This window comes from Triplophysa rosa, linkage group LG9 (assembly GCF_024868665.1).
Source record: "Triplophysa rosa linkage group LG9, Trosa_1v2, whole genome shotgun sequence".
In the NCBI taxonomy this organism is placed as follows: Eukaryota; Metazoa; Chordata; class Actinopteri; order Cypriniformes; family Nemacheilidae; genus Triplophysa; species Triplophysa rosa.
Window position 1 is genome coordinate 21935313 of NC_079898.1, and position 23891 is coordinate 21959203.

Genomic DNA, 23891 nt, shown 5'->3' on the forward strand with positions numbered 1-23891 from the left:
TCACAGTGCACAGTGACATATTAAATGATTAAATGTCTTAAGTAGCATGGGAACATTTTTAGTAAAAGTCAAAAATACATTGTACGGGTCAAAATGATCTATTTTTCTTTTATGCCAAAAATCATTAGGCTAAGGATCACGTTCCATGAAGATATTTTGTAAAATTCAAACCCTAAATATATAAAAACTTTATTTTTGTGAGAGGATGGCCTGCTACAGTGCCTCTGATTAACAACTTCAAAGGCAATTTTCTCAATATTTAGATTTTTTTGCACCCTCAAATTCCAAAGGTTTAAACGGTTGTATCTCCGCCAGATATTATCCTATCCTAACAACCCATGCATCAATAGAAAGCTAAATTATTCCGCTGTCAGATGATGTAAAATCTCAATCTCGAAAAATTCACCCATAAGACTGGTTTTGTTGTCCAGTGTCAAATATTATAAACTCGAACTTTTGCTCTGGATGCGATTAATCGCAAATAATCATGGAATAGCCCTAAAAAGTCAGATTGTTAGAGACTAACATCGTCCTAACCAAACGCGACGCTGCGACACGCGATAAAAGGTATCTTTTCCATGTTAACCAGAGGTTTTGTCCTAACCAGCCGCGACGAGCAACGGCCGTTTAATTTAGACGTCGCGGCTGAAAGCTCCGCCCACTCAACGGTCTCATTCGATGTAAGTTCTGCACCTCATGAATATTAATCGGCAAACATGGAGGAGGACAGGCTATTTTGATTACATACGTTTAGATTCTAAAATCATAGCATAGCGTCCGGTGAGGCATCACTGAAGTCATGAGAACAGGACGCATCTCTCTTTGTGCACTCTTCAGCTGCAGCGTGCAAGGCTGCGTGGACGGGGAAAACTGTTCTGATTGGCTGTGTTTTGTGATTGATTGTCGCGTCCCGCCCCCTTTTCGCGTTCGGTATGGACAAACAAATCGCAGGAATTTCATCGCATCGCGTTTGGTTAGGATGCGGTGTGACAGTGTCAGTCACCATTCAGTTTCATTGTAAGCAAAAGATGCAACGAAAGTGCTCTGTCTAGCATCCTTTAAATCTAGTCATATAAAGAAAGACATATATGTGAGTATTGTGGGATATACATGATAAATGTTTATTTATTTTTGGTGCACTGTTCCTTTAAATCTCATTAGAATTGATTTAAATGTTGATATAAACAAGATCACATCTGCACATTGAGACCTGTGTATGTTGACTCTTGCAGTGTTGATGTTGACAAACACACTCACATTACTGTAAGATCTGTCTATTGTATTCTAACTTTTGATTCCAGACTTTGCCAAACAGAGCACAGTTTAAGACATTATTCTAAGTCTCCATTAGTTCTCTATTTATTTTTACTGGTGTCTATGAGAAAGTATAATATTACAGAAATGTCATTTGTAATTTTACTTACGGCAAATTCTGCACTAATTTCCGAGAGCCAAAGGAAACCTGTGGTGCAATTTAGGTGTGACATGTTTGCAAACATTGACTTCTTAAATGCAGTCAACACAAATACAGAACAACTGCGAGGTAACATCACAATTATAAACCGACACGTAAACACGTAAACACGAGTCGTGTTGCCATGTTTGAAATGTCTAATGTCTAGCCGTAACCATATTGTAAGTAAATATTTAATAGAAATACAGACTTCCTGCATTTTGCAAGGTCGCGTTTACTCTTTAGGTCTGCTGTTACTGTACTATAGAAGCTATTCACTGAGCAGTACTCTCAATAGAGCTTTCTGTTTGTTTTGCAAGATTGCAAAGGGCAGAAGCAACCTTTGAAATATCCAACCAATACTCTCTCGCTCTCTCTCTCTCTCTCTGGATCATTATCTTGTGTGAACATTCATCACCTCCCTCATTTCATGCAGAATTTCAACATCATCATAATTTAAAAGGCTCTCAGTGCTGTGAATATGTATGTTTTTTATGACACTGGGAATGGATCTGGTCTTTTATGCATGCATCTTTTTTCTTGTGTGAATTTTTTGGTTCCTGGTGTCCTAATCTCTGTATTTTTTAGGTCTAGATGATGTTACAACATCATGCTGCAACAGTGTTGTACACACACTGTGACACATTTAAATTAAATATTAAAACAATAAAAATTAAGATTAATAATTAAAATGGCTGTAGTTTCACTACAATGATCTGATTATCAGTTCAACCGATTATGTTAGAATTATGACATGGTTGTACGATTTTAATTGTTGGACACGGTTGAGAAGGTCAAAACCGTTAATACTCGCTGCTTTCACGCTAGGTTAGTATTTTGTTAGATAATCGTTCATATAACTTACTAAAGATGTGCGCGTCTAGTGCTTTTTCAAAGTAATGGGACAGCAAAGAGTATTTGTGGAATGTAATGGAGCCGCTCTTTAACCATGGCCCAGAGAGCAAGATGGAGGCCGAATCAGACAGCCCGAATCCCCTCAGACAGCATGTCCCCTATTTTTCAAATCATTGTCAGAGTAAAGAGCAGGCTATCCATCCCCATCTAGCGTGGTTAGAGGGCTGGGTATAGATAGCTGTCTGCTCGGGCGTCATCTATCACGAGTAGCTTTGGAGGACTGCAGAAAAATTTTGATTTTCCAGCATCACAGTCTGAACATTTGGGGTGAGCTCCGTGTGTCTGGTCCGTGTTTTATCACCACAGCTGTTGTGGGATGCTGTTTTCTTCTGATGGCACCCATATTGAACCTCCTATGGCACCAGGAACAGTGGAAGCTGCAGTTTTCTTAAACCATAAATCAAGCAGGGATTGTTTTTCAGTTTTTTATTGATTGTGAGTTCCCTCTATATCAAGACCAAAACGGATTCCGAAATACCGAAATACGCTAGTTAGTGCTAATGCAATCTGTTAAAGGTTGTTTAAAGCTTTTTTATGTCACATAGTTTCTTTTTCGTGTATGTCTTATTACAGAAACATTTAACCATGTTCTTATCATTTATTGTTTGCTACTTTTTCAAACGTGTTTGTAGATTTTTGGTTTCATGTTTGTCTCCGATCAATGCTTGGATTTTACTATAATACTAATAATAGTAAATACTAATGTATAAATACTAATTTTGTATTCATACTAGTATTCAATATTAAAAAGTAAGTAATTTGTGAAATTTATTGACTGAAATTGTGACAGTTTTGCCCAAAAATATTTGTATTTTCTGTGTATTTCGAACCTTACACTCTTAAAATCAAATATTTATTAAATTATTAGTTAATTTAATTGATTTTGGTTCCCCAAAGAACTTTTCAATTAAAGATTCCCGAAATATTTTTTTTTTCACATTTTTTATGATCTGCGAGACCTTTTTAGGAACCTTTATTTTCGTATTGTAGCTATGAAATTACTCGAATTTATTAGCAAGACAGAAAAACGGAATTCTAAGTAATGCTTATATATCCACTCGCGGACATTGTTAGTTCAAAGAAACTAGGGAGTGTAATTTCTAAAATTCCTGTGCCCGTAGTTGTAAAAACAACCTGAAGTGCTGTTAGTAATGAGCAGTTGTGTTTCATCTAGTGCCCTGTTAGATGGACTCTCACAAAGCAGAGGTTTTATGTGCCGTGCTCTTCACAGATACATTCATCACAGATGGCTCGATCACAGCGTTCGCCGGCGTCTCTCGTTTCAGTGTTGTGGATGCATTTGATGAGCTCTTTATCAGTTTGCTCTTGTATGTGGATTGGGCTTGGTGATTTTAACCCCTGACCTCAGCTGTGCTAAGCAGCATCTCTTCTTTTGTCTGTATCAACACTCAGAGCTTGTGAAGTACAATGTTGCCAAACTGTCCTCAGAGATTCATTTAGTGAAGGTCTGTCATCTTTAGAATAGATGCTAATGCTTGTATTAAACACAGTCAAACTAGCAAAAGCCTAATTTCTTAATCATATTCCTGCTAAAAGCAAAAAAGTTATGCAGAGATTGTGAGATTTAAGATGTCAGGTCTTCACTTTGACCAAGGTGTTTAGCTATTTTTACTGTAGTGCAGAAGATATTGTATAATTTTAAATCTATTAGTCAGAAAGTTTACATTAAATATTTTAATGAACAAAACGCACCTAAATCCAGAGAAATATTTGTCATATTTATATAAGATTATAGCCCATGATTTTTCTTCCTCTTCATTTTCGGTGGTTACAGCATCGTTTCTCTGACATTTATAACTAATTAATCCATCCTTTTTAAATAGTCTATTTTAGGTCTTTTTATTATTATTTTCTCTCTACCTCCCTTGACTCACTGTTGTCATGGTAACTTGCTATTGTAGATATTATGCTAGAGGATTCATTAGGTTTCTGTCGAGACTTTGTGATTCTTCCATTGAACAATTCAGACTCAATCAATGTAGCCCGCTATAGTTTACTGTCTCTGATGAGAACATTACTCTATAATCACATGGATGTATTCTCCCCAACACTGAAGTATATTGCCTATTGTCCAGAAAGATTTAATTTGCCATCTCTGAGGAAAAGAGCAGCTTAGAATGGCCAGAAAATCTAATATTTACAATTCATCAAGTGATTTTTTTAAGTGGAACATTCAAAATCCAACAGTTAATTTCTGTAAAATTTACATATATTATTTAATTAAAAATTTGTTCAAAAGTATTTAGTTAACAAATGTTATTTCATTCAAGTGGAATAGGAATGATAACACAAAAGCACTGGAACTCAAAAAGTAAATCAGAAAAGTCGCATGCTGTTAGAGATTTGTTATACGTTGTGTCAGCTCAGACGTGGTTTTTGAATGAATAAATAAATCTTTAAACTTCCTGAATCAATCACGAACCTTACTCATGTGTAGGTCGCTTTGGAAAAAATAATAAATATGTAAATAATTATGTATACTAATTAAGCCTAATGTATATTTATTTTATTAGTTTGTTTAAAACTAAAAATACACTATTCGTATAAGAAATAATTAATAATATACAATAACTATAATATAACGTTATAATAAATAAATCTAAAGAAATCTGCCATCATTTACTCACACCCTCTCAAAAACATCCACCATTTATGTCATTTAAAAGCACCATATTGAATTTTAATTCAACAATGACTTAGATGTTGGTCTGTTCCTCACACCAAGCTATCGTAGAATCCACAATATCATGCATAACCTTTATGACACATTTATGGTGTTTCTTTGTCCTATTGGAAACTTGACAGCACTCGTCCCCTCTTTCATTAAATGAAATAGGTCCAGGACATTCAACAAAATATCACCTTTTGTCTACCACAGAGGAAAGCCGTGGTTCGGAACGACATGCGGGTGAGTAAGTGATGACAGAGATTTCATTTTTCATTGAACTGTTCTGCAGCTTAGAACATGAGAAAAAAGTGATCAGGTGGAGTATCCTCAGGCATTCCTGCATGCAGTAAAACAATTCAGGTGGGCTCGGGGAGACCCCTCTGCCACCAACACTAGCAGATATATACATTGTAGCGCTTTGGTGGTTGTATAATTTACAGTATGTTTTGTGGGCATTGACAAGGCAGTACCAGGTGTGGTTTTATTTATTATGAGTGTACTGGAGAAAGTGGGAAAGCTCTGGGCCATACTAGGTCAAGGACGGAACCGTAAACGTGTGTGTGACCAAATGGCTCTTGGAGCCCCGGGCCTGAAATCTCTCATAACCGCATTATATTCAGAGTGGCTCACGAATACATAGCACACGTACTGTACAAGGACTTTGACCTCAAGCCTTTGCATCTGTTAAGTTCCAGTTCTGGCATGTTATTTCTTGCTGTTGTTGTAACTTCTATTCGTAGGGTGGAAATCACTGTGTGGACATGAATTAGACACAACCAAAAGCGGTATTTTTCTCTCATATCTACATTGTAATTCCCAATTAGCAACGGAGGCATGCCTGTGATTTGCTTTTGATCTGTTTCGCCCCATCTATGAGCCTAGACGTGACCCCCAAGTGCCCCATAGAGATGCAGCAAAGAAGTGCGACCCGAGGAGGGGTTAACAATCTCTACATTTGTACAGACAAAGCTTTTTAGATAATGTATCAATCGCGATAAGAACAAAGCCAAATTAGCCATACTGTTGAGGCAAAATGGAACGTAATTAATCCAGAATGAACGATACATTTGGAAGATAATTCATCTTTTTATATTCTGTTAGATATAACAGCACATAATTCCTTTACTAATTCTGGGTCTTAACTAACTGATTATTCCAGAAGCCTGGATCTGTTGCAGACACTGTGGATCAATCTAGCATGTCCATGACACCACGCCACACCCCCCTTCCTTCCCTCCCTCCAACCCTCGCCACCCCCTACCCTTCCTCTGTGGCTTTCAGATGGCTTACACATTTTCCTTTTTGGTTTTTATCCTTTGGTTTTTGTTTATCCGGGTGGGAGGGGAGGGCTTGGGAGGTCAAATCCAAGCGTCTTGTAAAAAAAATGAATCCAACATGAGTTGATTTTGCATGTGTTTCTATGTGTCATATAGCTGTGCTTCTGCGCTCAATTAATACTCCCAGCTCACCACTGATAAAGCGTTCTGTGCACTGTTCTTTGCTTTCCTTTAAACGTTAAAGATAAAAGGCAAGAAACTTGTCCATGTGTGATTTCCTTTAGCCATGTACTGCCGAGCGACTCTGCATTCTGTCAGAATTGTGCTAAGCTCTTTAATTTCCTTTTCTCTCTCTCTTTCTCAAGATTTTGTATCCAAGCCTAGTTTTCATGAACCTCTATTCTGTCCCTAGAATATGGAATGATCGGAGAACATACTGTTAAAAGTCAGCGACCGAGATCAGTACTTGACACAAAGAACCTACAGGAGCGAGATGAGTCTGCTAAATTTATGGCACAAACTGGTAATTCAATAGTTATGCTTCTTTCCTTTCCTATGTAAACTAAACTTAATTTTCATCTTAAGTCACTTGCATGCTCTTTTATGTACTGCACCTTTAAGTGACAATGTTTATTTATCATATTTATTTTCTCCCTCTATCACCATATTAATACGGTGAGGAAAAACAGCCGTAAGACAGGCAGAATTGGCCACCTCTGCATACTGACAGAATACATGATTGGAATTTCAGCTTTCAATTTGTGTTGCTCTGACAGAAAATGTTATCCACTAAAAGCGGTAAATAGACCCCAGACTTTGGAGTAATAAATCAAAGATTCAAGGAGAGAGACAAACAATGTCAGATACAATGAAATAGAGAAGTTTGTCAGCTGATGTTAAAATGTTTAGAGCCAAAATAACCCTGATTTATAAAGTGCCAAATTATTTACATTATAAAATATACATACATGACATTGTTGCTTAATGATCCTTGGTAACACTTTACAATGATGTTCTAACATTAGGTATACCATGAACTAACAATTACCAGTTTCTTATAGCGTTTCTTGATCAATGTTAAAGATTTATAATATATTTGAATATGTATCAGTATATGTGAATCAATGTTAATAAATGCTAGATGATCGTGTTACCTGATGTATGATGTATTGTAACGTGTTACCAGGTTTTGCCTTTTTCGTTTGCATTATTTTCCCTGTTTTCTTTTGAATTCCTGCATGTACTGTAGATGATTTACAGCTATTTTGGGGAGGGGCTTTAAGCAGCCATCTTATTTTTTCACCTTTCGTGTAGCGCTTAATATCATTTGATTTGCAAGTCATTGTGCATCACTAAACCTTAACAACCTTGTTTCCATTCCAATCGGTTTCTGTCTCTTTAAATGTCCATTTCTTCATTTCTGTTTATGCTAAATGTGAACAGAATGTCATTCATCCTGCATTTAGTTTCTTGTTTTCAGATTGTCTGAGTTAACGTATCACGTCATCCACAGTTGATCCACCTTTCAATCGAATCTAAGTTCTAAAGATGAAGGAAGTGGTCATAAACCCATGTGCTAAAGGCAGGCCGGTAGATTCTCTGGAAAGTTAGTACAAACTTAAACTGATTATCCTTTTCCAGAGGATATCATTTATTATTAAATATGCTCTTCAGAATTTCAAACCGTGTTTTGGCTTCGACGCTGAAAAAAAGAGCGAATTATATCCATTATATGTTGATCGCTGTTATTATCTTTTTCAAAAGACAAAATGAAGCCATTAAAGGTCTCAATCCAACATTTTTTCCTTGTCATGCTATCACTTTATCCAGCATCACATGGCAATTGGATTGTTATATTGTGACTTGTTAAAGTTTGGTTTGGCCATGCAGTTGCTCATTGGGAATTACAACAGTTCCAGAGTTCAATTTCTAGCGTAAAGATATAAAAGCACCACGTTTGTTTTTAGGTGTAAGCCAGAAAGCAGTCTATGCTTTTAGACCAACAATAAACTTTGCAATCATGTATTCTTACACCATCCAACAATGGCGATGATAAAATTCACATTATAGTCAGGAAAAAGGTTTCCAGCTAAAAGCTTTGATTGTTTGAATTCGACATAGAAATTGTGCGTTCGACCCTTCTGTAAATTGCTGTGATCTGCCGAAAACGCTGGGGGGAAATGCACCCCTGCCAATTTCTTTCTCTAATTCTAATTGATTATGCCTGAAAGAGAAAAGAGTTCAAGTTAGAGGTCTCTTCTGCTGTGGAACTGTAGTCAGTAGAAAACTAACTCCCATCAAAAGGTCATTCTAACTTTTTAAAGCCATGTTTGCATGAATTCTGCATAGTTTATCATATTTTATATATTTATTTCATCGATTAATTTCGTTTGCCTTTTTTCTTTCAGTTTGTTCCATCAAGTTGGTTGCATGCTTTATATGAAGATGTATATGAAGCCTTAGTGTTTTTAAAATGCTAGTTAAAGCTCCCATTATGATACAGGGTGGCCACATAGTAAAACTGATATGATCCTGCTTTGAATATGTTCTAGTGTAAAATTATTTGGAATTGCTTCTCATCACTACTGAGACATTTCCCTTCTACTTAGGTCTTATTTGGACAAAAAATCGAATATAAATATTGTATGTGGGCCACTAACAAATCATGCATATTTCTATCTTCCAGGACAGAACTGCACAACTGTTCTCCCGGAGGTGATGGTTCATTCAAAATTTGGCTTTAACCCTCATCAAACACATGTCAAGATTGACTTGTGTTTGAAACTGAGACCTCCAGGAGCACAAGTGAGCAGTACTGGCACCTTCCTCCAACTGAACGTCATTCAGACAGGATCGTATCTAAAAGAAAAGACGCTCCCTCATGAGCCCGTCCCACTCTGGCCCCCTTTTAATATTTTTCGGTGGCCTCTTGTGTAAATTAACGAGGCCCTTAGTGCTCCTACTGGCTCCCGACCCCTCGGGGTGTCACATGACCATTTTACTGCTTTTAACTGGTGTCACCCTTCTCCTACAGGTGACCCTGGTGCTGAGGAGTGGTCCCAGTGGAGCTCTTGCTCAGTTACATGCGGTCAAGGGTCGCAGGTGCGAACAAGAACGTGTGTCTCACCTTATGGATCACACTGCAGCGGCCCTTTAAGAGAATCCAGGGTGTGCAATAACACTGCCCCCTGCCCAGGTAGTGTTAGCCGCAGGCTCTGGACTCTCCCTCAGTGTCTGTAATGTATCTCTCATCTCTCGGGGCAGAGAATCTTTCTTTTATTTATCGTTTTGTTTGTTGTCATCGCTTCAAATTGTTTTATTTTTATGTTGGATGTTTTTGTTTTTATCGTCCTTATTGTTTATTCTCGTGTCTGCTCTGATATTCACATTTTCCTCTCGTTTATTTTGTCATTTATCTTGCCATGGGTTCGTTTTTATGTTGTTCCATAAATGTTCTCATTCGCATTTCCTTCACCGTTCACTATTCTCGATGTGTGACCCAGCCAAGCTTTGTGTCTCATTCCTGCTGAAACACAAAGCGAGATTTTATGTCAGAAGCGTTCTTCTGGCGCCGAAGAAAATGTTCCCGAGTGAAAGTCCCGTGTGGCCGAAAGCGACCCGAATTAGCCTCTGGTTATAAAATCTTTAATTACTGGAGGTATAAACTTTAATTGTTAATTCTTAGAGGTGCCGTCTTGATAGAGCTGGGTTCAATGATACGCCAAGTGCACTGAACCTGCTGTCACAAGCTAACTGGGTTTTTATCTCAAGTAAAACAACGTAAAGGGAGACTTTTTTCTTTTTTTCTTCATCATGAGCTGTAAAAATGCTGCTCAGCTCTTTTAGGACTTTTGGTATCGGTAAATTAATGCTGTTTACACATCACCTCAGCTGCATTGAACTTATGTCACGAGCTAACTGGATTTTTATTTTAAGCAAAAGGGCATGAAGAGAGACTTGTTTTGCTTACACCATTAGCTTTAAAAATGGCAATTCAGCTGTTTTAAGACTTTTTGTAAGGCTAAATCGATGTGGTTTACACAGTTGGAGGTATACAGCGCTTTCTTATACTTTGAAGAATATATAGATGTTCCGGCACATTTATAGGTCAGTCGTTATTGTTAGCTTTGTTAGCATTGGTAGGTTAAACCGGTAAGTTTTGCTCTCTCTCTCTCTCTCTTAACAAATATAAATATAGTAACTATGAATAGGAAGAATCTATAAAAGCTGCTAATCATCTTTTTAAATGGGCTTGCTATACAGATAAGAAAGATAGTGTTCACATTTGCATTAAATTGAAAATCTTCTTTCAATGCGACATCTTCACCATTAAAGCAGCTCAGATCTGGTGTTGAAAAAGCCTCGTAGGCACATTTAAATGATATGAGGCTGGACCGCCCGGCTGGAGCTTAAAGGGAGGAAAACTAAGACCCTTGAATACTCAAATCAAACCATTTCTTTTCTCTCTGGACGTTCTTGGACGGCAGCCTAATTCATCACAACACAACTTTTATTTTGAGGGAAGTTCTTATCAAATCGCTGTGTAATGCAGCACAAAAACGATGTTAGATAGGCCTAAATATACTATTGACTTGTAGAATAGTCTTTCACGCTATGTGTTTTATATGTGGACATTCACATATCTGACATTTCTTTGAAATTAAGGTCAGGGTGTACTTCATTACAGCCGATAATCCCAGTTTGTTAAAACAGGTGTACTGGTTTTAGTAAGAGGTCAGAAAAGGACTTTTATTCCAGTGATTTCCCAACTAAAAAAGAATGTTGTTAGCACTTTGTCTAACGTTCTCTAAAAGTTCTCTCAAAGTTATCAAAAAACTTTTTGCAGTAACGCTAAAAGAGATGTCATTGCTAATTGTCGTCAAAATGTTGGTTATTCTTAAATTGTCCGTAGAATGTTTAAAACCTTGAAATGTTCATTTTACTTTAGCTAAATGTTTTTAGAACATATTTTCTGGCTGGATTTCAACTGGTTTCAGCCCAGATTTGACTTAAGACGTCAGGTGGTGACCTTACTTACAATATTTATCATACAAAAAATTTAGTTCCTAATTGCCTTTCGCCAGTTTTGTGCCAAGATACTGTTGAATTTAATTAGACTTACAGCCTTTGACATCGAAAGCAACTGATGTAAAACGCTTTTCTCCTCTTCTTTAAAAGTTAATGACCCTATTTATTTTGCTCTCCTAACAATGCAGTTTAGCATTGTTTGTTCTGCAAAACAGATGTGCAGAGACCCATTTTTGAATAGCGACTCACCAGTTTAACCCCACTGGTCCAGTCCATTCATTTACCTGTAATAGCAAGTAAAAAAATGGCCCAGAAGGTGTTTGTTCACCTCATCTTATATCTCCATATAAGATGTGAATCCAGCGGATAAAAAGGCTCCCTGTTAATGGCATTGAGCTGCTTTTTGGAAATGCCTGCTGCTTCTGAGTGCTTCGGCGAGAGTTTGTTTTTAATTAATGCTCTTTGAGTGGGATTGGAGTTTTCATTATACAGTAAGAGCATTAGAGAAGGGGATTTGACTTTAGGGGGGAGGGGGGGCGGTGCCCGCCGGTCTTGACACTGATGACTGGATTAAACTGGAGTGCACGCGCGAAACACTCACCTGGGACTATAAGGGCGCGGAGAGAGCCGAGACCAATTCGGCGAGGCTGCGGCGGCCCTCCTGGCGCATCTTTCATCACACAGAGACAAAAGAGTGGCGTCGGTGCTGTGGACGTGGGGCGGAGCGGTATGCGATCGGGGAAGGTACATCGTGAAGGAAAGGAGAACCGATGCAGTTGTTTAGATGCATTGCCGTGCCGGAACAGCTGCTGATAAACGGGCTCATTGAGTCAGTGCTGGAAGTGTTTCTCTGCTGCGTTTGAGTGATGGTATGTGTGTGTGGGTGCGTGATGTTGGCGGCGTGCATGCGTCTTAACTCTTCTCCTCTTTTGGCAGTGCACGGCGTGTGGGAGGAGTGGTCCCCGTGGAGCCTTTGCTCTTTCACCTGCGGGCGGGGTCATCGCACCCGCACTCGGATGTGCACTCCGCCCCAGCACGGAGGAAGGGCTTGCGACGGACCCGAGACCCAAAGCAAGCTCTGCAACATTGCTCTCTGCCCAGGTGTGTCTGCCTAAATGATTTTACAGTCCGTTGTCTGCTCGAGTTCTATTCTCCAGTCTAAATCCAGCATTTCCCCGTTCCCTCTGGCTTTTTTCTAGCCGCTCTCCAACCTAACCGTAATCAATTTTGCTGTAAATTGAAGACCACTCCACTAATTTTTATGCGGTTGCGAGCCACCGTCCTCCGAGAATGATTTGGTGGAATTAGGCCTGACACGGAAGCCCCTCCATGTTTGATCCCGTCTATAAAGAATCAAAGCTCATCTCGCATTGAGGTGGCTCTGGGGAGTAAGCAGCAGCTGCCAGTGGTGAATCATTACAGGATCAATTACAGAATAGTTTATTGCGTTGCACAGATAGGGAACGGATACGCTCGCGAGGCCTCTTGGCATGTTGAAAGCAACCACGAGCCGTGTGCAATAAAACCCAAACCCAAAGGCACTGCTTCAGACTCGACACATCACGGCTAAAGTGAATTCACAAAAACACTGTGAATGATAGGCACATAGCCATGATTTCGTTTCTATGCGCTGAAAATGTTTCAGTAAGTAACTGATTGTACAATCTTGGGCAGCTTTGTTAGCCCGCTGCTTTAAAAGCCCCGGCCCATTCAGCAGAAAAAAGAAGGCAATTATCCCCTCTTTACACCTTTGTGTTTTGTTTTATAGCATCTGCTTACCCTGCGCATATGCTGTTTTGCCAAATTCCGGTTTTCATATTTTGGTCCGAGGCTTTTAGAATTGACCTTAGAGCTCAAGTGTGATTAAAAAGCCCATTTTCACCATTTGCAATAAATTTCTTCACGGTTGAGATTGGAGGCGTTTTGTCATGCATTATGGAGAATATTCGGTACAAGAGTAGCTTTACCAGGTTACGTCGGCTAGCTGGCAGCCTATCTCAGTCACTTAGGTTGTGTTAGTTTCTTTTCCCAGGGTTAATAGGGTTATTCTGCCTGAAAGTAGCCCTAATTCAAAATATACTGTACGTGGTCGCTCTCTTTTCTGCAGTCCTGAATCTGATTACATTCTAATCAAAACATGTGTGTTCTAAAAAATGTGTTTTTTTTCTAATACTGTACTGAAATTAAATAAAGTGTTCCATATATGAGAAGGTTGATTTTTGCATTTCTTTAAGAAAGTGTGTATGGTACAATTTGGCCAAACGGTTATATTTGAAAAGCACATTTGCAAAAACAGATAACACTGTTTTGAACATTTTAGTAATATCAATCAAACTGCATTTGGGTTGTTTTGATGAAGTAATAATACCTAAAAACAGCGCTAACTACATAAAACATAATTAAAACATAATTTTTGAACATTTTTCAAAATGGAGTTACCTGTTTTTGCAAATAAACTCTTCATTTGCAATTATTACAAATATTGTGATTGCAATATGACAAACATTCAACATCCCCTATTGCTCCTGCTTAAAGAATGAAAAGACATTAAAAATATTTAAACTGCAGCTCAAAACAGCATTCGCAGAAGCTACCAACGTGTTTTTTTTTTTGTCTCCAAATTAAGTCATGTTGTTCCCATTTAAGACTTCACACTTGGGTAAACTCTTTAAAAATACTAACTTAGACCACCTACAGTGACTCTAGAGTTCTATTTGCAGTTCACTTTTAGCTGTGAAAAGCTGTCCTCATACAGTACAGTACATACTAAATTCACGCTGTTCATTTTTGGAACCCAGTCAACTAAAATAATATATTACTTAAAGCGCGCTGTAATACTCAATTCTGATTGGTCAACTGGACCATCCAGCAATTTGATGTTCCTCAATATAACAATAATAATATCATTTAATAAGTACTTATAGGTTTCAAATTAGAAAATGAAAATGACTTAAAACATGTCATCTCATGTCCAAGAAGATGCAAAAGAGGACTAGATTCGGTTCTCACGTGCTGTTTGAGATACGCGAGCGGAATGCCTCATCATACAACACGCAAAATACTGAATTGAGTTCTCTTTCACGTCTTCTTGCTCTTTATTTAGACAAATCGACACAAAATTAAGCAAAAATGGAAATATTACTAATTATCCTTAAAAAAGTCATCAATTATGTCTTACGGGAACAAAACGCATGTGGAAACATGACGCGTGTGTTACATTATATAAGATCCGTGCATTAGGGGTGGGCGGATCGATCGAAAAGGATAGATTATTCACCTCGGTGAATAAAAACACTGCGAACTGCGTTGTATGGCAGTGGGCCTTTGGGGGTAAAAAGCCAAAGATTGAAAGTACTTTATTATTTAAGCACTTTATTTACTTTGTTTCTCAAACAATTGTGTGCACTTTGTTTATAAATTCACTTAAAAAAGTGTAATGAAAGGGAAACATGTTAATTTGTTCTATTATTTTGTCTAAACATAACACTGAACAAAAAAGTAAAAAAGCAGTTTTAAAATCTTTGTTCTTCAGTAATAATTTTGTCCACTTTGTTTTTTTTTTAAGCTAGAGAAGTAGTACTGGGATAACGAGAAATTGATTTGTTATAAATAGTTTTTCAGTTCTGTTAATATGTTACTAGTACTAATATGTAAAGTACTATTTTCCAGTAATAATTTGGTGCAAAGTTAATGTTTGCAAATTCGATTACAGGAATAAATAACTAAATAAATAGATTTATTTGGTTTAAATTATGTCCGGTGTTTTAAAATCTACATGATTAATTAACCTACAAGCACATTAAGAGCACAAATCACAAAATATTTTAGTGATCATGAAAATGTATTCAGATTTAGTATATTAATGATGCATTCGTCTGATAAATCATGACATTTCATCAACAGGAAAGTAAATGTAAGTTCAAGTGAATGCTTTTTAAAAGTAAAAAGTATTGGTATCGGTATTGATATCGGCAATACTGGCCCTGCATTTACTTGGTATCGGATCGATACCAGATTTTATAGTATCGCCCACCACTACCGTGCATCTCTTAAAGGGGCAGCAGCATAATAAACGCCTCAGTTTTGTTCATCAAACAACAAAGAACGAAGACAAAAAACACTCACTGTACAATATACAACATAGACAATTACATTAACTAGTTACACACAACACTGGCAATATATTTTTCTCTCAATTTATTTCACTCTCAAGTGACTTGAGAGGGGTTTTTTTGACAGAAAACTGACAACAATTTTAAGACAACGTGAAAATAAGTCAAACTAGCATGCTCTGTGATTTCTATGCAACTCGTGTGGGGCATGCACACAAACCGAGCCGCTCTGAGCCCACTGGCATTTTCATTATATTTTAATTAGACCCAAGTATGGTATGGTTGCCAACTGTTTCGTATTAACTAGGACGTCCCATATTTTGTCCAAAATAAGCACTTTGTGTATTATAGTGGAGAAAGATTAGAGGGTAAATAACCCCAGTAGCGAGGACATTGTTCTGCGGTGGCTAAGATTTGTCTGGGCGGTTGGTTATCACAAGCGCCCACCCAATAAGCTCGAAAGTCTAATAATCTGCTCTGAAACTTCTTTAATGTGTGCTTATAGGATATTTTGCCTGTTGTATTGTCCAGCCAGACTCTGGACACTTATTTTGTTCTCTCCGTCAAATATTCTCCCCGGATGCTTTTTTGGGTTTTGCATGGGTGGCCGCAGTGGACGGACAGTGGCAGGAGTGGAGCGCTTGGAGTGATTGCTCAGTGACCTGTTCCAACGGGACACAGCAGAGGAAGAGGCAATGCTCGGCAGCCGCACACGGAGGATCTGAGTGTAGAGGACACTGGGCGGAGAGCAGAGAATGCTCTAATCCTGAGTGTACAGGTATGACTTCGGTTTTATTCTGGATCTTATTAAAGGAATAGTTCACCCCAAAATAATCTGTCATTGACTCATGTTAATCCAAACTGAAAAGGAATTGTAGTTAACAGCCATAGTTCTGAATCACTTTCATTGCATGAGGGAAATGCCGCAAAACAGACCATAATACTGGTTTGGGATGCGAAATAATACAAATATACTTAATAAACGTATTACAGTTTTTTTCAACTGCTAACAAGCATTGTTCAATACTGAAGCCACATTTTCAAAACTCTTCACACGTTCAGCAAAACAGAAGTCTGTGCAGACCAAACTGTGACTCATTTCTCATTGCTTTCAGACAAAATGCATTCAGCGACCACATTTTTCAAAATTCACAAACACTTTCGTCATTCATAGTCCACAACCTGCAAAACACTATGAATTTACAGCACATTTTTCAAATGCTAACACACTGCTTTCAAAATGGTTAAAAACACTTTTAAAACAGAATGATGACAAATGCATTTCTGCAGTCATAATTTAAGGTAGAGTATAGACAATTTTAACTGAAATCCTACTTTCAGTCTCATTACCATGATTTACTGTTTTTATAAAGGGGATAGCTTGGAACTTTTGTTAGGAAATATGGATCAAAGAAGAATGGTTCAGAGAGGAAGAGCGCATGGAAGACAAAGGAGAGGAAGACCAAGACCAAGAGCCATAATCTCTGATGAGATTATTGATCATGTAGTAAATCATGATCTCTTTATCTTTGAGAGAGGCCGGTCTAAGGGTGCAACCAAATCTGCTGTGTTCAACAGTTGCATCAATAGTACAAATCTTCCGACAAAACAACAGGCGAGACAAGCATCCTTTGATGATACTATAACTGAATTAGACATTCCAGGCGGTATTTTCCACGATGCATGGCCAGAGAAGACATCAGATGTGATGTTGATGAGAACTTGTGGCCAAATGCAAGAGAGAGGGAGGACTAGAACCCTCACTATACTTTTGTTGATGTGTTGAATTTATTTTTATTCTTTATTTTTTCATCATCATTGCAGCCCTGGAACTGTTTTCCTCGTTTCACCTTTGTACTGTAACTTTCAAAGATGAAGTACTGTAAACCCGATTAAATTGGGAAAACTCAACAAAATTGAGGTAATCAGTTACATCAAATTTTTTGAGTTATGATGTTCCCAATTTTAAGTAAGCAAAACTAGCAAGTTTTGAGTTTGTTGTACTGTTGTTGACTCCCTCTAATTTTGAACAATTTTAAGTAAGCAAAACTAGTCAGTTTTGAGTTTGTTGTACTGTTGTTGACTCCTTCTAATTTTGAACATTTAGCAAAGTAACTTTTTTTATTTACAGCTAAATAAATGAAAGGTCTTAAGACAACCTAAACAGTTCAGCTGCATCAACAATTAACAAACAGCCTTCACAGAGAGTGATGCAACACACACACGACTGCTATTGCACCTCCCACAACCTAAGCATAAGCACCACTCTTCTGAACGATGGTAACCCCAAAAGTCAAAAAACAACAAACTCTTCTAAATATCCAAGATAATTGAACATTCATCATTAACAAGGCTTTTTCCTTTCTAAAAACTCATAAAATAACACTTCATTTCAAAATTTACTTTCCTAATGCAGTCTCATCGCAAAGCATGCTGGGAACTGAATTTCATTCTCAACAAATCATCTTGAATTAACTTGTTGAAATTAAGTTAAACTAACTCAAAAGTAAGAATTAGTTACAGGAACTCAAAACATTTAAGTTAGGAATTTTTATTCTTTATTTTTTCATCATCATTGCAGCCCTAGAACTGTTTTCCTCGTTTCACCTTTGTACTGTAACTTTCAAAGATGAAGTACTACTGTATAAACAAAGAAAGAAACTTACTGTACGCATATGTAACAAGACTGATTAAAAAATGCTGTAGTACATTCATTTTAGTGAAAATTGGTTATTCTATTTGAAAGACTGATTTATGAAACAAATAATTCAGCATTTACTAATAAAGTTCATCATTTCTGTAATGCTCCTTGTTGTTAGTGTTTTTTAGGTCAGTATGTTATAAATGAAATGTATGTTTTCTGAATGAGAATTGTTGTCAGTGTTATGTTCACTGTAAACCCAAATGTTCAAAATAATCAAACAGATTAAGTAATGTAAACTTAATTTTATAAAAAAGTTCTACTTACTTAAATATTTTAAGTTCGTGAAACACTTTTTTTACTTTTGAGTAAAGTATAATGATTATTTTTGATTAACTTGACTAAAACTCAAACATTTTATTTGCTCCTTACTTAATTTAAACATGTTAATTCAACAATTGGTCAAGAAGGATTTCCAATTCCCAGCATGCTTTGCGTCAGAATGCATTAGGAGAGTAAATAAAAAAATATGATTCTTTTATATGTTTTTAGTAAAGTTAAAGACTTGTTAGTGTTTAATGTTCACTTCTCTTAGATATTTAGAAGAGTTTGACATATTTTTCAGTTTTGTGGTTACCATTGTTTAGAAGAGTGGTGCATGTGCATAGTCTCTGCGAAGCTACATTTCACCTGTAACATGTGGTATGTTACCAGTGAGCAGTAACTGTGCTAATGCCAGTTCTGAGATCAGTCTCTTCTTGCTCATTTTGGATTGCATAAATCAAGGTGTTTGATTTATGCATATTACAGTAAGACTAAGGAATATTATGCAAAATAATGAAACCGAAAGAATTTAGTTTAGTTAACTTAAAAATGAAATTTTGGTACTTATTTAAGTTCTGTCTACTTAATTTCATAAAAAGGATAAATTAAATATTTACAGTAAGTCGCACCAACTAAGATTTGTTAAGAACTTTAACTTAACAGTAATCAAAATTTGAAGGTTCTGCTTACTTAAACCAAGAATCTTTAAACTCAAAAATTTTGAGGCAACGAGTTGCCTCAAAATATTTGAGTATTGCCAACTTATCCGAGTTTACAGTGTTGGAATGAGCTTATTTTGAGACATAGATGAATTGTTTTGTTGGTCTGAGTGAGTTTTGGAGGTGAGATGAACTGTGGGGCCAACAGTCATGTTGGTAATGCAGACTGTGTGAAGAGTTTTGAAAATGTGGCTTCAGTATTGAACAATGCTTGTTAGCAGTTGAAAAAAACTGTAAACCTCAAGAGCAATCTAAGAATTTTTTTCCACATTTAATAAATTACATTTGTATTATTTTTTAATTTTAAGGACAGGACATTCTAAACAACTTTGCTTTATATGGAACATTGAGTCCATAATATTAGATTTTCTGTTTACAGATTTATTTTGACTTCCAAGGTGTTTGCATGTTGAAAAGTATACAGTGCAATGTATGTTTTAATATTGCTTCATATATAAGTTTCTTATATACTAGGACAAGACAAAACATTGTTTTTTGTTAAGTTTTATTTTTTACATACATTACCATGTATAGTATGTTATGTAGCTAAATGCTTTGTGGTAAACTTGAAATAAAACAAATCAGAAACACTAAGATTAATAGAGAAGTGTATCTATAAGTCTTTATAGAATTTATAGAATTAGAATTTAAAAGTTTTTCTCAAAATTAATATTGCATATAGGAATTTATAGTCTGTTTAAAATTTGACATGTGTGTCTCTCTCTCCTTTATCTTAAATGTGTGCTTCTCAGTGATAACCACTGTGTGTGCGTGTGTGTCTGTGTGTGTGTGTGTATGTGTGGGAAGGGTAAACCCTACGGTATGGGGACAAAATGTCCCCACAAAGATGGCAATATCCAAAACCCTTGTCCTTGTGGGGACATTTTTTTGTCCCCATGAGGAAACAAGCTTATAAATCATACAGAATTAACTTTTTTGAAAATCTAAAATAGCAGGAAGTTTTTTGTGATTGTTAGGTTTAGGGGGTGGGTTAGGGGTAGGGAATATGATATACAATGATATAAAACCATTGCGTCTATGGAATGTCCCCATAAAACATGGAAAGCCAACATGTGTGTGCGTGTCTGTGTGTGCGTGTGTGTCTGCGCGTCCGTGTGTGCGCGCATTTTTGTGTATGTCTATGTGTATTAGTACATGTGCATATTGTGCGTGTGGAGTGCTTTGTATGTGGGTGTGTTTGAATCGGTGTGTGTGTGTGTCTGTTTTCTATGTTTTCACCTTTTTTGTTTTTACTTGTATAACTTTAAATGTTTTGCTTATAGTCAATATGTTTCATGTACAGCTGCTTTGTAACAATGAAAATTGTAGCGCTATATACGTAAATAAAGTTGACTTGACTTATAGCAGTGGTTCTCAAACTTTTTCGTTGTAAGACCCCCTTTGTGTGGAGTGTATTGCTTTGCGGCCCCCCAAATGAAGACTTATAATCTTAAACTTAAAATGTTAATAAAACCAATAAAATATCCAGTTATACAACGCTGAAACATCAGTTCTTTTGGTTGGTTGGCTTATTTTTCTGGTGTTTGATTGTATAAAATTTATGACAAATTTCTATAATTCATAAAAAGCCACAAAATCCGTGGCTCCCCTGGATCCATATTTGGACCCCCAGTTTGAGAACCACTGCTTTATAGGATACAAGTATTTAAAGTCTTCATACAGATACCCATGGCACAGTTAACCTTCATGTTTAAAAAAAAAACATGAAAATCATTGTTTCAGTTGTTTAAAAACACTAATATTTTAAATCATATTTAAATCTTAATTTGTTTTATAGCTCTTATAAAGCAAATTTAAAATAAAGCCCCTGGTTGGATAATAGCATTTTCAGTAGATGACCTCAAAGGTAACCGCTAACAGGTGTAAAAGCCACAGAACGTTGATATTGACATGGGGTCTTTATGGCACAGATTTGAACAGCAATCTTAATCTAACACACTGCATGAATTTTCAAGAGGTCTGTCATCGTGTCAGTCATTAGCCACAAGCCTTTGTTGATGATAGCCTATGGTGATGGGCCTGTGACGGTCTCACGAGGGACCTGCTCAGTATGCCTGGCAGGTAGTTCTTTGATACACAGAGGCCTCTCAGCATGCTACTTTAAAACTGTGAGACTCTTGCTTTTCATGGTTCATGATAACAGAGAGCCTCAGTTTGGAGTTTCAGTGTGAGACACTACAGTAGCATTAAATCAGAAATATTTTGTTTATCATGAGCTCTGACCTTTCTATCTGCATTAATATTCACTATTGAAAACGTATTATTTGATACACAATACATTAGATATTGTGTTTAGTTTTTTTTTATCGGCTATCGGACGATAGTTTAAAAACAGCTGATGGTCAAGGCCGATATATCCTGTCAATCACAAGAGGACAGGGAAATGCAATGCATTTGTGTTTATACTGCATAGAAAATGTCTTTATGTCACCAATTTGATGTTCAATATTAATAGTCATTAAGAAATATTCATTTAATCTTCTGAATCGGTATCGGCAGATATCACTCCGAATAATAGGCTGTCAGTATGGTGGAGAGATTAGTATAGGTGCATCTCTACTTTAAACCGCTAAACAGATAGACCACATTCACTCTTTATTTGTAGATCATTTAAACCTTTGGAGTTGTTTTTGTAGACTTTATACAATTTAGGGGCATTAAGATAAAATATTTCTTATTTTGTGTCTCCCAAATGCATAAATGTAATTTAAATCTAATCATATCTGAAGGTTGTTTGGTCTTTTAAATACAGAACAATTATTGTTTTTTGGTCAAATATTTTATTGGTCAGAATATTGTTCGCTTAGATGCTTGTGCATACCAGATACTGAGTCTTCTTTTTTGACCTGCGCTATTACAGCATCATCTCCAAGATGTATTTGACACTTTTATTGAGGTGCTTTGATTAAAGGCTTTTATATAAAGCCATGCTGAGGTCAGATGTCTCCCAGCGCTTCATTTGAACCTGGTTTATTTATTGATTTCAGCAGTGCCGATCCTAGACGTCTGGGGGGCCCTAAGCAAACCTTTGTGGGGGCCCTTGTCAGTTATGTTTATAAATTTAGATAAACATAACTGTAAACTATAGGAAATAAACTTAATAAATCAATTAACACACTTAAATAAATAAAAACTAAAAAAGACAAAAAAAAAACCATTAAACTGAGAGTTAGAACAATTAAGTTGAAAATTAAATTCACATTTTGATTCATGTGTAAATATTTTTTTACCCAAAGTAACGCGTGGCTCTGGAACCATCTAGCTGTCAAAAAAACTTTAACTAACCAAATGAGTGATTAACAAAAATAAAACATGATAAATTTAGTTTACTCAAGAAACCTATACGAAAATTAATAATTCTCTGAATGTGATGACACAAAAATGACATATCATCATGGGCAAACGAAAAACACTGTACAGCTGGTTTTGTGACTAAGTCATTCCTTTAAATGCTATTGAAGTTAGAAAAGTGTATATTAATGTGTAGCCTTTGTAACTTTGGAGACGGTCCCTAAATTCAGACTATCGAACGTCCAACGTCAAACCAACTTTATGCCAGTGGATAAATACTGCACTTATAAATCTGTACTTGCATAATTTGGCAAAACTAAATAAGACTTTGAAAATAGTACAACACATGCCTTCTTGTTCTTTTGCTTCGCGTTTTTGGTGAGATTTTTACGCAACAGACGGATAGCTCCGTTTTATAGCCATGGTCATATAACGTGTTCCATCACATCACGCGCATGTCATCACTTGCCGCGCACTACACGATGTCCGAGACCGAGTATGTCAAAGTAATGAAATAAATCAAAAGGAAATTTCCAAATAATTCCTGTAAAGTTGAATCTGCAAGTTAAAAAATAGCGTACAGTGTTTTTATTCGGTACTCAAGGGGGCCCCCTGGTGATGCCGAGGCCCTACACAGCCTGCGTAGTCTGCTTATAGGGAGGATCGGCTCTGGATTTCAGAGTAACATTCCTCCAGCACCCACACGGTCTAACTGATAATGTAAATGCGTCCTTGATCAGAAAGTACAGTCAGTACAGGTGAACCGCCGGTCTGCAGCTGAAAATGCCCTCTCTCATGTATGATTACAGCACATCTAAGTAAAGCGTCTGTCTTTATCTCTTTGCAATGCCAAGATTTGAGATTTTATGCCGTTCATTAAATGCCCGTAAAGCATTAAGGAGGCTTTTAAAACTTTACCATAAAACGTGTTTCAGGTCTGCAAAGTGCGAAAAACGACTTTCCCGGTTGCGGGGCTCCGTCACACTCATAAAACAGAGACAAATATCTGATTATTGCAAGTATGATGGTTAAGGGTTTTATTAATTGAATCAAGAGAGAATTCTGCCAAAAGTCCTGTTTAGCACCACAGTGTAGAAAAGCTGTATGAAACTGGCTGACTTTTAACGCTTGAATCCTCCTTTGCGATCGAGTGTGTTTTATAATGCTCCATGCTACACTTCTCATAATTGTTTTCAGCGTTCACAGAAGTCGGCTCAAAGAGCCACGAGCGCACAACTACATAAAGCTTCCATCTCATTAATGAGAGTGAAAGGGATGGATGTTACGAAAGATGAAATGTAAAAGATGATAAATAGAATAAGATCCCGGCGGATGTCCTACTGTAACCCCAGCTAATGTGTTTATCACCTACAGGCACTGAAAGAAGTGTTTTTACCTTTATTTCTGCATGAATTTGTCAT

General features: G+C 36.9%; 1 protein-coding gene across 4 annotated transcripts in view; it reads left to right on the plus strand.

Moving 5' to 3' along the window:
* adgrb3 (adhesion G protein-coupled receptor B3) overlaps window positions 1-23891 on the plus strand; it is a 144207-nt gene that overhangs the window by 57290 nt on the left and 63026 nt on the right. For 2 of the 4 annotated variants that reach the window (XM_057341392.1, XM_057341391.1), the window contains exons 3-6: window positions 6747-6857; window positions 9369-9530; window positions 12299-12463; window positions 16088-16252. In XM_057341392.1, coding sequence (XP_057197375.1) covers window positions 6747-6857; window positions 9369-9530; window positions 12299-12463; window positions 16088-16252 — 603 coding nt within the window. The remainder of the gene's footprint in view (window positions 1-6746; window positions 6858-9368; window positions 9531-12298; window positions 12464-16087; window positions 16253-23891) is intronic. The other 2 variants (XM_057341393.1, XM_057341394.1) reach the window with 2 other exon arrangements.